A 14,678-nucleotide genomic window follows, 5' to 3' on the forward strand; every position below is an offset into this window, starting at 1 on the left:
ATGAACAATAATGAGAACTGTTTTTCCAGTCTAACAAAGGGTCAGTGAAAGTTAATGTTGTTCATCCACCTCGGGGGAACAAAAAAGTTTGTTTGAATTGTTGAGCTTTTTAAAACTACATTTTTTATGCTACATTAATTGCATTTTAGATAATTGTTCATTAAACTACTAAATACAATAAATTATTAAAAATATGTATTTTAATTCCTGGTTAAAGCTTAGATTTAAAAGAATAACATTCACCATTTCCAACTCTAGTTGTGGAATCTAAAATGAAATTACTATCTGCATATCAAAAAATATTTCATAGCCTAACATAAATAATTATTCATTATGGAACACTTTTACATTGAGAAAGGGTTCTGGAAAATCTATTTGTTATATTAATGTGTATTTATTCAAATATAATGCACATTGATAACAACAACATACCACAGTGTTAAAAAGTAATACAATAAAATTTAGACAGCAAAGCTTCAATTTTCTGAATTGCAATGAGGGACTTTTGAATAATCCATCAGGAATTAAACAAAATTACAGCTCTCTAAACACACAAACACAGTCTTTTGAAATGAAACATAATTCATCACGTAGAGGGAAATCCCTTTGCTTTGACGGTGTCAGTCATGTCTCTACGTCAATATTAAACGCCTTTAAAGGCAGAGTAAGTGATTTCTGGTAGCCAATGTTGATATTTGACATCACCAAAACAAACAGGCCCCTACACCAAAAGGGACTTGCCCCTATTTTGATAGCTCCGCCCCACATATACGTACGCAACCCAGGCAACGATTAGTTCTGTGAAACAAAGCAAAACCAATGTTACACCATGTCTACGGACGTGAGCGGCGCGGCACAACAAATCCCCGACAGAAAACACATCACGAGTAGACACGGCCCTTATTGCTGATTGGCTACAAGTTTGTTTTGCTATTCGGCCCGAATCAGTTTTCTAAAGTGTTTTTGAAAAATCACATACCCTGCCTTTAATCATACTGGATTATCTGTGAATGTGAGACTTTCTCTGCATCATTAAATCCAACTCATATTAACATGCCTCACAGCACTCTGGCACACTCTGAAATATTTGTAAGCCTACCGGCTAGAGAGCTAAGTCTGTGGCACATTAAAACAGCTATTAAAACAGCTGCTTTAAACTAAAATATGTTTTGGTATATTTGACATCACAAGCACAATAGCATCTCATATTAAAAAAGAATACAAAGTCACTTAAAAAAATCATCAGCTCAATTTTGAAATTACGCACAAGTTGGGTGTTTCAATGTAAACAAGAACCGCAAAACACGTAAGTCCAGACACAGTTTCAGAAAACACCGTAATGGATATAATCTATGATGGTTTTGGCTAAATTACAGTCTATATGTGTAGACTGAAAACATTCAGTCCAAAAGTCCAACTGACAAAGCCTGTATCAACCTCAGTGCTTCAAATCATCTACAATTATCAATTAATAAAATTCAGAATGTAACTCCGTATGAATGCAAACTATTATCATGATCTGTTTCACTACACAGCATCTAATTAAAAAACTTCCACTTTAACATTGGGATTGTCTCTCTAAGCGCTGGCAGAGTAATGTGCAATGAGACGCTCGGCTTGAGTCGTGTGGTCTTGGTCCATCTTTGATCCTGATGCCAGTGCCTCCTCTTCCAGCTGTTATGATATACAATCACATTGACTAAAAAGGTCATATTATAGCTTTTTTAATCACTAATCACTTTCAATTACAGATTTACAAGACATTTTTCTACTCCCTGACCCTTAGAATTGGCTGTTTTGAACTGATAAAACATATACTCTGAATGCAATGCAAATTGCTTTGGATAAACATGTCTGCTTTATTCTACCTTTAAGGAATAGTTCACCCAAAAATGAACAAGACACCCAAAATTGCATCCAAGATGTAATGAGGTTGTTTCTTCATCGGAACAGATTGGGAGAAATGTAGCATTCCATCACTTGCTCACCACTGGATGCTCTGCAGTGAATGGGTGCCGTCAGAATGAGAGTCCAAACAGCTGATAAAAACATCACAATAATCCACAAGTAATCCACACCACTCCAGTCCATCAATTAACATCTTGTAAAGCGAAAAGCTGCATTAATTGCCATTAAGACAGTTTTAATTTTAAACTGTTGCTTTTGGCTAAAATACAAGTCCATAATCCATAATATTGCCTTTTCCAGAAGCAACAGTTTGAAGGTAAAATGCCTTAATGATGGATTTGTTTCTTACAAACATGCAGCTATTCACTTCACAAGATGTTAATTGATGGACGGAGTGGTGTGGATTACTTGTGGAACATTGTGATGTTTTTATCAGCTGTTTGGACACTCATTCTGACGGCACCCATTCATTGCAGAGGATCCATTGGTGAGCAAGTGATGTAATGTTAAATTTTTCCAAATCTGTTCCCATGAAGAAACAAACTCATCTACACCTTAGATGGCCTGAAGGGTGAGTACATTTTCATTTTTAGGTGAACAGCTCCTTTAAATGCATAAATGTATATGTAAAGAGCTCAGAACCCTGCCAAGTCATTTCCATAATCTGTTAAGAGGATCACAAAAAATCCCTATGAAAATTATTATGGTTTTAAACAGCAGGTTCATTCAGCTGAGCCGTCTGCATGCATATTGAGAGATGTACCTGCTCTCTGATGTAGGTTTGAGCACAGGGTCCGATGCCTCTTAACTGGAGACCCACAATAAAGCACCACACAGACAGTCCAGCCTCAAGTGTGGTGAATGTAGCACAGGTGAACCACAGAGCAAGAGTTGTGTCCTGGAGGAGAAACAGCAGTTCAGTCTTCACATACAAGATGAAAGTTCAAACTGGTTAACTTATATAAAATTGTTCAAAAACACCAGATGCATTTCTGTAGACTGACTCACATAGATGCGAGTTGCATCAAAAGGACAGTTGACGATGACCAGAGAACGTGCATTCACAGGCATGTTAGTGGAATTACATCCTTTCATGAGCGTGCTCCCGTCGGCTGAAATGGTCATACTGATCGCCAAAATCAGCCCCACTAAACACGCCAGCGAGAAAAAGGCATTCAGAAAGGAACTCACTAACAGACCGATGTGCTACAGGAAGCAGAAGAACAGAGCCGAGTTAAACACTAGAGGGAAAGAATGTGGTATTTTTGCATTGGTATACAGAACAATCATGCTGATAAGGTAGTATGTCCATACGTCCTCTTTTTTACCCAGACATGGCCTGGCTGGGATTTCTAAATCGCCTAAAATGTCCAAGTTTTGGCTTTGTTTTCATACTTGCTGAAGGTAATGACTAAAAAGTAGCTTGACCAATAGTGTGCAGACATTGTATATATTCAACCAATCGTGGTGTGTGAGAAGGTGGGATCTACAGAGAACGGTCAAAGCCATGCAAATACACATACATATAATGTATGAGGACTGTAGAGAACACATTAATAAGAAAACAAAGCCAAAACCTGAACATTTTCGGTGATTTTGAAATGCCGGCCAGGACATGTCTGGGAAAAAGAGAACATATATTCACCCTAGATTAGGCCTACTTACCAATTTCAAGTTGGTTATATTCCTTGACACCAATATTGCAACAATTCCACTTGCAATGCTCTGAGAAAAGCATGTTAACATGATTAGGTGTGAGGACATTCAATGGCATTTTATTCTTATTTTTCTGATTTTGTGGGAAAATGTAGAAATTAAAACTACTCAGGAACCCTAAAAAGTTTAATGTGTTTAAATATGTGTGAAAAGAGTATTATAAGCACTTTTCTAAACAGCTTGAAGGAATAGTTTACCCAAAAACAAAAATTTGTTGACAATGTATTCACCCTTAGGCCATCCATGAACGTGAGTTTATGAACATGAGTTTGTTTCTTCATCGAAACAGATTGGGAGAAATTTAGATCCTCTGCAGTGAATGGGTGCCGTCAGAATGAGAGTCCAAACAGCTGATAAAAATATCACAATAATTCAGTAATCCACACCACTCCAGTCCATCAGTTAATGTCATGTGAAGCGAAAAGCTGCATGCATGTAATAAACAAATCAATCATTAAGACTTTTTTAACTTCAAACAAGTCTTCCATCCATAATAATGCTTTCTCCAGTGAAAAAGATTGTCTCGTCTGAATCAGGAGAGAAATATGCACAGATCAAGCAACCGTTCACAAGCGAAAACAGTCCAAAACAGTTCTAAACAAATATGTTTGTAGATTTTGATGTGAGGGGGCAACAGGGGATGGACTTTTTTCCACTGGAGGAAGCATTATTATGGATTATGTATTATGGACTCATATTTTGGCAAGAAGCAACGGTTTGAAGTTAAAACGCCTTAATGAAGGATTTGTTTCTTACAAACACACAGCTTTTCGCTTTATAAAATGTTAATTGATGGACTGCAGTCGTGTGGATTATTGTGATTTTTTATCAGCTGTCATTCTGACGGCACCCATTCACTGCAGAGGATACATTGGTGAGCATGTGATGTAATGCTAAATTTACATCTACATCTCGGATGACCTGAGGGTGTGTAAAATGCTGCTCAGTTTTTCATTTTTGTGTGAAATATTCCTTTAAGTAAATATGCAGACTTAACTCACACAAAGCACACCCAAAGTAGTAGCAAATCCTTCGATTTACATTTACAGACATGTGACCAGACCCTTTCTGAATGAAAATTCTTGAGATTCAGAAAGCATCACATACTGGAGATTACATGCATGAGTTGAATCAGCATCATTTAGGACCCACAAATGGGACATGAGAGAATATACCGAAGCGCAACCACTCACCAGCAGTCCTGAGGTGACAGAGATGATGTTTGATACGGTATATTCTGTTGAGATCTCATTGCTGGGTTTGGATACGTGGCGTAACACACTGCCATGGACAATGGCACTCAGGATGAAATTAACATGACCAATGACGATGAGGGTCAGTCCTTTCGTCATCAGCCGCCCAGGGCCCTTCTGCTTGTCTAGAATATAGTATACTTTCATACAGTGGTTTTAAAAAATTACACCTAAACAATTTAATTGCATTAGAAAAGAAATACTACTAGACCTTTTCTCAGAACTAATTAAACGTTTATTAACCAGTTTTGCAATGAACTAGTGGCTGACACCAGTGGACTTGATTTATTTTGCAATGTATTGGCATACATTTTAAGTGTTGCTTCAATAAAAAAAATGGCCTTGTAATACGTATCAACAGATTTATTACATAGTTTAGAACATTTAAAGTTGTGTATAAAGTACAAGCCTGACGCAAATCCCATTTTCCTTCTAATCTGCTTTAGCAGGATTTAGTGCAAAATATTGTTCCTAAAGGTTTATCCAGCTGATAAATATTCTTTTCTACAGTGAATAAAACATTAGGAAAATGTAAACATGTAAATGTAAACAGACGCGAACAAATAACCGATTGTCAGACGCTTCTTTTCTCTGGACACCGGACACCGTTCTTTACCGCTTCAGTTAAACTATAAATCACCTGTAATTCTCGCACCTGCAATAAAAAGAAAGAAATGACCGTCTTACCGAAATCACACATATCTGTATCCGCGTATTTGAACTCAGTTTAGAAGGAAAAACTTGGATATCAAACGCAGGTTCCTCCCTTCATAGTCGATGACGTCACGCACGACTCACCTGTACAGCGGAAGTGGGAGGAGCCAGAATACAAACGTCACTCAATGCGAATACAGAAAAGCTCCAATGAATCTCTCTTATTTTGAAGTGGAAAAAAAAAAAAAAAAAATATATATATATATATTGTATTAATGCATATTAATATACACATTTTTTATTAATACTCTATTAATAATCGTTGTCATAAAGATGTTGTCTCACATTTCGTTGTCACAGATTTTCTCTTTAATTCTCAATTTTAATTTTGAAAGTTGCAAAAATGATTTTGCTGGATTATTGCATGATATATGCATTTGATAAAGTTTAATTTGTTTTGAAATAGTTAATCAATATATAGCCTAATACTATGATACTATATATAAACTTATGCCTTATCTTTACTTTTTTTTTTGCATTGCATACTGCCACTGTATTGGTCAAACTGGCATCTGGGAATACTCTAGCTTTCCCTTTTGTTGTTCATAAGGGTTTTACCAGTGATGCATCTCACATGACCAACGCAACGCTCTATCCAAAAATAGATTTAGTTTCATGACACTCACTGTAGCTCTAAAAACTGTCTGGCATCTGTCTGTCCATGCTAACTATTCAAACTATGACAGCACTGTTCTACCGAGACGCATAAAACTGAATTCACCGGAACACCGGTCCGCGGCCACACCCCCGCTCATGGTAAATAGAAAATCCTTTAAATTTCTTTCTTTTTTTTTTTTTTACTGATCATTTCTGAAGTCACAATTTAGCAAAAGTAAAATTGAAAAAAGGAGAGAAAATGGCAATTATTCATTTATGAAGTAACTGGGGGGGAAAAATGTAAAAACGAACGTTTGCTTTCATTTGTTTTATTTTTGCATTTGCACCACATGGCCTGAAAATTGAATTGTGAAGAGTTACACGGACCAAATGCCACTGTACAAAGTCCTGTCATATCTGAATGCCACACCCCACAATATCAGCACTAAGCAAATATTAGAGTAGCGAGGACAAAGCACAGGCACATCAGGTAAACAAGATGATAACAGAATACTGGAAAAGGAATAGGCAAAATTTACAGAACACATAAAAACATGGACATTTTATTGTCAGGTAATATCATATTGCATTAAATTGATCAACAAGTCAAATCATACGCCTGGGTCTTATTTTTGGTAAAGAAATAAGATGGAAATTAGCTTTTGTCATCTTGAAACCCCCCAAAACACTTGTGTGATTTGTTAAGTTTTTTTAAATTTTTTTTGTAAAATACCAATTTCTCACTTATTTCTTTAGCAAAAATAAGCATATAAATATAAAACAATGTAGCCTATTATCAATGCATAAGGAAACCTATAACCCCAGAGCCACAGCGACCCCTTGTGGCGTCCAGACGCATGCAGGGGTCATCTGAAGGTCACAGCACTGCAGATGCTGCAAATCCTGTCAGACCGTCATAAATGTGTGCGTAAAGTGAGACAAACACACAAGCGCAGTATAGAAAGTCAGAATGGTATTTTTATTTGAACTGTACTGTATGCTAAATGTTCACCTCGGTACAATAAACAAATACAAATACTCACACTAAAAACCAAATCTACAGTTCCGGAACCAACCTGACTGGAGTTGGCCGAGGACCTCTGAATATTGCATATAAACAACACAATGAGCTCCGAACAGTGCGCTTCCACATAAAGAACCCAAAATAAAAGGAACAGGGAAGGGATCAGAGGAAAGTATGGTTACAAAAACATTAAACTAGACAATACAAATCTAATTTAACTGCCATACATTCAACACCAAAAACGCACTGGATGTCAGATCTATAAAAATACCTCGGGTAGGCTGACGGGAAGGAGCGAGTATTTAGACGGGGCTGTCGTGCGTTTTGGAGTAACCGTTAAATGTTCTTCCTGAGACAGGGGCGGTTTTTCACTCCAGTCCCTTTTCTATGTGAGCTGCCATCTATTATTATAATTGTTTTTTTTTTAAAGCAAACACAAAATCAAAATCATGTCCCTCACGGTGACGTTCACTCGAATCCAAATTGCCATTTTTGAAAACTGACATCTTAAAACCCGATGCAGTTTGCATTTCAAATCCTGAAAACTCATTTTGAATCGAAATGAATGGATATATCAGTAAAATGGTGTGCTCTTGGGTCTTAAAGAAGAGTGGTTTCTGAGCTGGTGCCTGTTGAATTTGTGCAATTCTGTAAACAAGAGGTCAGCTATGCCAAATGTTGGAAAAAAGCTAAGAATTCATCTTCATTTTTGCTCAAGAACAGCCTTTACCTCTGTTCTCTTAATAGATACACTGTATATATATATATATTTTTTTTTTTCATTATCAAGCACTTTTAACACTGAAACAAAGACAAGCACTAATTCTCTGGATGTAAAGAAAGAAACTAAATTGAAACTCTTGTGAGATTTGTTTACGTAAATAAGGCGAGGAGGAAGAAGACAAGTGCATGGCATCTGATAACTGGCATCGTTTTGAACTCTGTAAGTGGTGCACGAGGAAAGAGGCGTGGTTATGTAGTGCCACGCCCCCTGATAAGAAAGCACCGCCCACCTGCTATAAAACAGGTGGAAATGATGTCCTCCCCTCTCAAGAACAACAGAAACAACCTGGGTTAAAACGAAAATGAATGGAAAAACACTAAAACTCGAAAACAAGATGGTGGAAAGACGTCCGTGAAGCATGTCTCCGGTGCAGCTAGCGGCAGCTGATTGCTTGTTCACCCGTTCACTGTCTCTTAGTCTCTTTGATTTGCAGTTTTGCTGAATGACTGTCGGTCAGTGGTCAGGTGGTTATGACTTGGCGAGGTGTTCTCTATGGTCGTTGTGTTTGAGGAGCTGGGTGGGGGACGGGGCGTGGCTGGGCGGCAGGGGATGGGCCCCTGGCATCCCGCCGGGCATCATGCCCTCTATCTGCCCACCCATGCCACCAGGAGACATACCCATCGCACCAGGAGGAAACCTGAGAAAATACAGAGAAAATAGCTTTATGCTCTGCCCTTTACCACATGATTACAGACGCAAAAGCTTCACTTTGGCTGAGAACCTTTTTAAATGTATACTCTTGCAAAAGTTTGGGCACATTTGATGGAAATGTTTCTCATGTTTCTTAAATTATTCGATCTCAAGACTTCAGCTTAAATGCTTAAAATTAATTCTGCAGACAAAAACAAATCATTACTATATAACTCTGCCATTCAACAGTTTGGGGTCAGTAAGATTTTAAAGAAATTAACACTATTCAGCAAGGATGCATTAAAATCAAAGGTGACAGTAAAGACTAATATAATGTTACAAAAGATTTCTATTTCAAATAAATGTTATAATCTATTCATCAAATAATCACGGCTTCTACAAAAATATGAAGCAGCACAACTGTTTTCAGCATTGATAAAAACAATAAATGTTTCTTGAGCAGCAAACCAGTATATTAGAATGATTTCTGAAGGATCATGTGACACTGGAGTAATGATGCTGAAAATTCAGCTTTTCCATCACAGGAATAAATTACATTTTAAAATACATTTAAAAAACGGTTATTTTAAATTGTAATAATATTTTACAGCATTTTTTAAAAATAAATGCAGCCTTGGCAAGCAGAAAAGACTTAAATGTATCCATTTTACTGATCTTAAATGGCTAAATTTTAAAAGAATTCTTCATTTAATAATGTTTAAAAACATCAAAATGAGAATATACTTGTATCTATAAACAAATTTTAAAAAAATTTAAATAATGCACGTTAAAGATTACATCAAGAAATCAACATATCAACATATGTAGAAACTGATTAATTATACAAAAAATATTTATTTCTAAACTTGACAATTAATGGATAACTTATAGTCATTACGTTCACATTATCATGTATTTCTTTATTGATTTCTTTCTTGATTCATCAGGTACAATTACCGAATTCTCAAATAATTTTTCTTAAATTCTCAAATAAAAGTGGCACAAATGGGCCCCAAAATCAGTCTTATTGAACACAGCAAAAAAGGCATGAACAACATAACTAAATACATGAAGTAAATATTATGTATAATTAAAATAATAGTAGAATAGTAGGCATCACATGATATTTGCATGTTCTATGAGAATGAGAAATGTAAAAATAAAAGGTGACGAATCAAAATTAGGATATGGTTGATGTTTCAGACATCGTTTTGTGTCATTTAGAGATATTTGGACTGTGTCTTGAGCTCTGTGTTTCAGTACGCTGTAAGTAGTTACCTGTCATTGTTTAGGTATACATTTTGTCTTGCAGGCCGCCAGGAGAAACGGCTGGTAGCGGCTGGGCCACTCTGCTGAGCGAGAGAAGCAATCAGACTGAGCAACACAATCGGGGCTGGTTTGTGTGTGTGTGTGTGTGTTTTTATGTGTGGGTTGGAGAGTTAAATGCATAAGAATGAGGTGTTAGTTTAGGGAAATGTTCAGAAGGGTCATAGCGGGTAAATCTAGAGGTGATGCTGTCGAAGTTAATTTATGTGTGCCACAGGGACAGACGGCGGTCTCGTTTGAGTCTATTTGCATATGGTGATCTGGAGGGATAACACTCACTACACAGAGATGAATTAATGAAGCACGTCTGCATAGCTGAACACAGCCGCTGTACTGCTTGGCTGCTCATACAATAGAATCCATGAATTTGTTGAGTATTTCATCTTACAGAGAGGAAGGAGTGATCTTGAGTCCAGTGGGGAAAAGAGCAGGGATTGGAAGGAATTTAATTATTACGGTTTTGATTCAGATTTAATATGATGATTCAAGTTTATCAACAATTTGATTGATTTAGTCCTTTTATGGCAGTTATTCCAATGAATATGACTTTTCTATGACTATTTTTGTAACATTTAGATTTTTTTTTTTTTTTTTTACATATGTGACCCTGGACCACAAAACCAGTCTTAAGTCGCTGGGGTATATTTGTAGCAATAGCCAAAAATACATTGTATGGGTCAAAATTATTGATTTTTCTTTTATGCCAAAATTCATTAGGATATTAAGTAAAGATCATGTTCCATGAAGATATTTTGTAAATTTCCTACTGTAAATATATTAAAACTTAATTTTTGATTAGTAATATGCATTGCTAAGAACTTCATTTTGGACAACTTTAAAGATGATTTTCTCAATATTTAGATTTTTATGCACTCTCAGATTCCAGATTTTCAAATAGTTGTATCTCGACCAAATATTGTCCTATCCTAACAAACCATACATCAATGGAAAGCTTATTTATTCAGCTGATATATATTATAAATGGTCCAGGGTCACATATTTATTATTAATTAAATAATATTTATTATACCATTTATTAAACTATTACTATTTACTATTTAGTATTGTACCATTTTTTTCTGAATGTGTCTCACTGGCAAATAGTTCTTCTGGTTTTAAGATAATCATAAATCTTACCAAATTATTTTAGATTTATACTGACAACACACAAAAAAAAACAACGATTTGCCAATGTGGTAAGAAAAATAAACATAATACAAAATATATTCTTTCTAAATTAACATCACATGCAGTTTTACTTTTAAGTATATTTATAGTTTTAGGAACAGTTCAGATATTTAAAAAATATATCAAATTAATCAAATCAAATTTAATTTGATTTATAAAATTGGCAAAATTAAAAAATAAAATGAAATGTATTACAATTAATTAAAAATATTCATTATCATTAAAAATAAATTAAGAAAATTATTTAAAAGGTTAATTACATCAAATTTTAGGACTGAAAGATTAACAGAACTGAATGCAATGAAAATCATTTGGGTCCAGTTCTAAATAAGAACCAGTTCTCAATCCTAGAAAAGAGGGTGTTTGAGATGGTAAAAAACTCAGGGATGGACAGTAAAAGGATTAGCAAGATAAAATAGGTGAAGTATGAAAAAATAGATGGCGTTCTGTGCATGTTTAAGATCTCTTATGTTACCTGTAGGCTCCGCCGTTGAGCTCCGGATGTACCTGCTGCTCCATCACCCCCCACGGAGCCGTAGTCACAAAAAACTCTTTGTTGATGCAGTTTCTGAGACTATCTGGAATACGACCTGAAAACCAGAACAAACCCGAGACATGATGACTGATGTACAATAGGATGGATAGTTTATAAAAAGAACTAGATTTACATTCCCTGAAGGAAGTACAAGTGCTCGCTAGGCAGCGAAAGACTAATGTTTGAGGTAAAAAAAGAAAGTTTAAAAAATTTTGCGATAGAGATAGAAGTGAGAGAAAGAGAGATAAATCAGGACCCCCCCCACTTCACAGCTCACATGCAATTAACCATAATTAAGCATGTAGCCCATTGATAATCACAATGTTGTACGCAAATTCTATGATGATATCCTCATGAGAAGTGGTTACATTTTGAATAGCAAACATTCTAAGAAGTTGTACCGGTGATGGCCCTGCGGATCTCAGTGGCCGCTGCCTCTCTCATCTCTAGTGAGGCCTGCTCACTGTACCACGCCGTGTGAGGGGTGCAGATCAGATTGGGCGCGTCCTTCAGAGGACCCTGAGAAAAACTGAGAGAAAGACATCTCATTTTGCGCACCAAATCTCATTTTTACTACACATTGAACTTCACTGGTCATGTGCATACGCTACCGTCAGTAAGATTTTTAACATGTTTTTGAAAAAGTCTCTTATGCTCATTGGGCTGCATTTATTTGATTAGAAATACTGTAAAAACAGTGAAATATTATTACAATTTAAACAAACTATTTTCTATATGAATATGTTGTAAAATGTGATTTATTCCTGTGATGCAAAGCTAGGATGCACTAATCCTAATTTTGCATATTATATAGAAATAATAGCGTGCAAATGTAGGTGCAGCTGAAGAAATGTTTGGAGTTGCAGCAAAGTAACACGGAGATTGGATTACAATTAGGATGTCATTCCAAATGTTACCTGAAGGGTTCAGACTCGTGAACGTCCAGGGCGGCCCCCCGTATCCTGCCCTCTTTGAGAGCCTGAGCCAGGGCTTTTTCATCCACCAGACCCCCTCGTGCTGTGTTGACTAGAAATGCTCCCTGTCGCATCTAACAAAACATCATACATGATGTTCACACAACAGCCACTAGATGGCGCTCATGATAGCAGGAATGGGTTTAATGGGCCGTTTGTGGGTAATGTACCTGTTTGATGGTGAAGTCGTTGATGAGGTGGTGATTGTGTTCGTTTAGGTTGCAGTGGAGAGACACACAGTCGCTCTGGTACAGGAGGTCCTGTAAGGTGTAAACTCTCTGGACGCCCAGCGATCGCTCTAAACCGTCTTGCAGGTACGGGTCATAAAAGATCACATTGAAGCCAAATGCTTTCGCTCGAACAGCCACTGCCTGTCCCGATCGGCCTATGAGACAAAGATGGCATATATAACTTGTATGGTGCTTTTTTTTTTGTCGTTATTAGAGCTTGGAAAACCTGTTGTCACCACTGACTTTAGTTATATGAAAAAAAATTTCACACGAGTGACCTGACTAGATGATGACATCATTTATTTGAACTATTCCTGTAGTATATGTTCATGTCATACTGTATCTACCGGTCAAAAGCTAACACTTAATCAAATTTTTCTTGAACGCTTGAAATTAGTCTTGTATACAGTGACAAATTTTGCCTATATATGAATATCAACATATGAAGATTTTTGATCTCTACATAATTCCCATAATTTAATTTGCATTATTTCATAGTTGTGATGACTTTGCGGTTACAAAAACAGTAAATAAGATTATGTTCATTCAACTAAATCAGTTTATTTAATATAATAAATAATAACAATTAGCTTGATTTTATGATTATGATAAATAATTAGTTCAATAATAATAGCAATAATTTTCATTAAATGAAATTAGCAAGCATTATTATTATTATTATATGCTTACCACAATTGCATAACTGTCATTTTAGTATTATTTATATACAATTATAGTATTTATTAATATTTTGACTAACTTTAATTTTTATATTGAATATAATTTTATATTTTAATATATTTTATTTTTTATTTCAGTTTTCATTTTAAAGTATAGTTTAGGTTTTAGTAATTTGTAGTAAATTTGAATTAAAATTTGAATTCAGTTGTAGTTTTAATCATTTTTGCAAGTCTATTTTTGCAAACGTTTTTATTTTTATGCTATGTAATAATATTTATATTTTATGTAATACATTATTTCAATTAACAAAAACATTTTTTTATAGTTTTAGTTAATAACAACAACACATTTGTAAAATATTGTAACGTTTTAGTGTTTCTGTCCCTCACCAAAGCCAATAAGTCCGAGTGTTTCTCCTCTGATGCGGGCGGCCCCTGACGCCACCTCTCTGATCTGCTCCACGCTCTGGACCCGTGTGCCCTCACGCATGGCCTGGTACAGCCAGGTGTTCCTCCTGTACAGGTTCAGGATGTGGCAAAGCGTTGAGTCTGCCGTCTCCTCCACAGCAGCTGATGGAATATTACACACCGCAATACCTGCAGACATGCACTAATGTTAGGCAACATGAAAAGATTCATATTTACATATCAGAGCACTCAATAAACCAGATTCAAATGGCCTCAGATGATCTATTAACGCTCCCTGATCCCGTCTTCTCTCCATTCATGGATTTGACCTGTATTAAGCTGTATCTGTAATATTTCTCCTTTTATTCTAACCATATAAACTGTCTGTCCCAGAGGTACAATTAGCTCTCTCCTGTACCTCCTTCTGTCTCGGTTTTCAAACTTTCAAACATCCGACTTTTCTTCACTACATGCAGAATACTTTGTGTTTCTGAACAAAGATTAAACCTGGTTTCTCAGTTAAGCAGTATTTGATTTCAGTAGCATGTTTTCATTCAACATTTTATTTGCTATGGCTTTTCACAATATCATCTACCATTCAGGTTTCTCACTGTCATTAATTAGGTGTATTTTATTGTCCAGAAAGCTGCTAAAACAACATTGCACCTGATTTTTTGTTATGTATAATGCATTATGTGTCATGCATTATAT

The 14,678-nt window shown here is 35.9% G+C and overlaps 2 protein-coding genes across 2 annotated transcripts; both read right to left on the reverse strand.

Moving 5' to 3' along the window:
• Positions 1–933: 933 nt before the first annotated feature.
• Positions 934–5,694, reverse strand: LOC107734364 (keratinocyte-associated protein 3-like). The gene is made up of 6 exons (XM_016546304.1): positions 5,565–5,694; positions 4,818–5,002; positions 3,574–3,633; positions 2,917–3,114; positions 2,672–2,806; positions 934–1,674 (listed from the first exon to the last, which is right to left on the reverse strand). The coding sequence occupies exons 1-6, from the start codon at positions 5,575–5,577 to the stop codon at positions 1,579–1,581; spliced, it is 687 nt and encodes a 228-aa protein (XP_016401790.1). The 5' UTR covers positions 5,578–5,694; the 3' UTR covers positions 934–1,578.
• Positions 5,695–7,628: 1,934 nt separating this feature from the next.
• LOC107734199 (C-terminal-binding protein 2-like) lies at positions 7,629–14,166 on the reverse strand. Its single transcript, XM_016546088.1, has 6 exons — positions 13,950–14,166; positions 12,820–13,034; positions 12,593–12,723; positions 12,077–12,204; positions 11,616–11,730; positions 7,629–8,633 (listed from the first exon to the last, which is right to left on the reverse strand). Exons 1-6 carry the CDS (start codon positions 14,164–14,166, stop codon positions 8,465–8,467), a joined length of 975 nt encoding a protein of 324 aa, XP_016401574.1. The 3' UTR covers positions 7,629–8,464.
• Between the last annotated feature and the right edge of the window lie 512 nt (positions 14,167–14,678).

Source organism: Sinocyclocheilus rhinocerous, unplaced genomic scaffold, assembly GCF_001515625.1.
Source record: "Sinocyclocheilus rhinocerous isolate Xijiao unplaced genomic scaffold, SAMN03320098_v1.1 scaffold853, whole genome shotgun sequence".
Taxonomy (NCBI): domain Eukaryota; kingdom Metazoa; phylum Chordata; class Actinopteri; order Cypriniformes; family Cyprinidae; genus Sinocyclocheilus; species Sinocyclocheilus rhinocerous.

Excerpts from the sequence above, each read along its gene's own strand:
- LOC107734199 (XM_016546088.1), bottom strand. The coding sequence starts at position 14,166 with ATGTCTGCAGGTATTGCGGTGTGTAATATTCCATCAGCTGCTGTGGAG. Across the intron at positions 13,035-13,949 it reads ACTCGGACTTATTGGCTTTG|GCCGATCGGGACAGGCAGTG; the intron begins GTGAGGGACAGA and ends TTTGTCTCATAG. Across the intron at positions 8,634-11,615 it reads CTCAACGGCGGAGCCTACAG|GTTTCCTCCTGGTGCGATGG; the intron begins GTAACATAAGAG and ends GTATTTTCTCAG.
- LOC107734364 (XM_016546304.1), bottom strand. Across the intron at positions 3,634-4,817 it reads CTGTCACCTCAGGACTGCTG|AGCATTGCAAGTGGAATTGT; the intron begins GTGAGTGGTTGC and ends TGCTTTTCTCAG. Across the intron at positions 1,675-2,671 it reads AAACCTACATCAGAGAGCAG|CTGGAAGAGGAGGCACTGGC; the intron begins GTACATCTCTCA and ends ATATCATAACAG.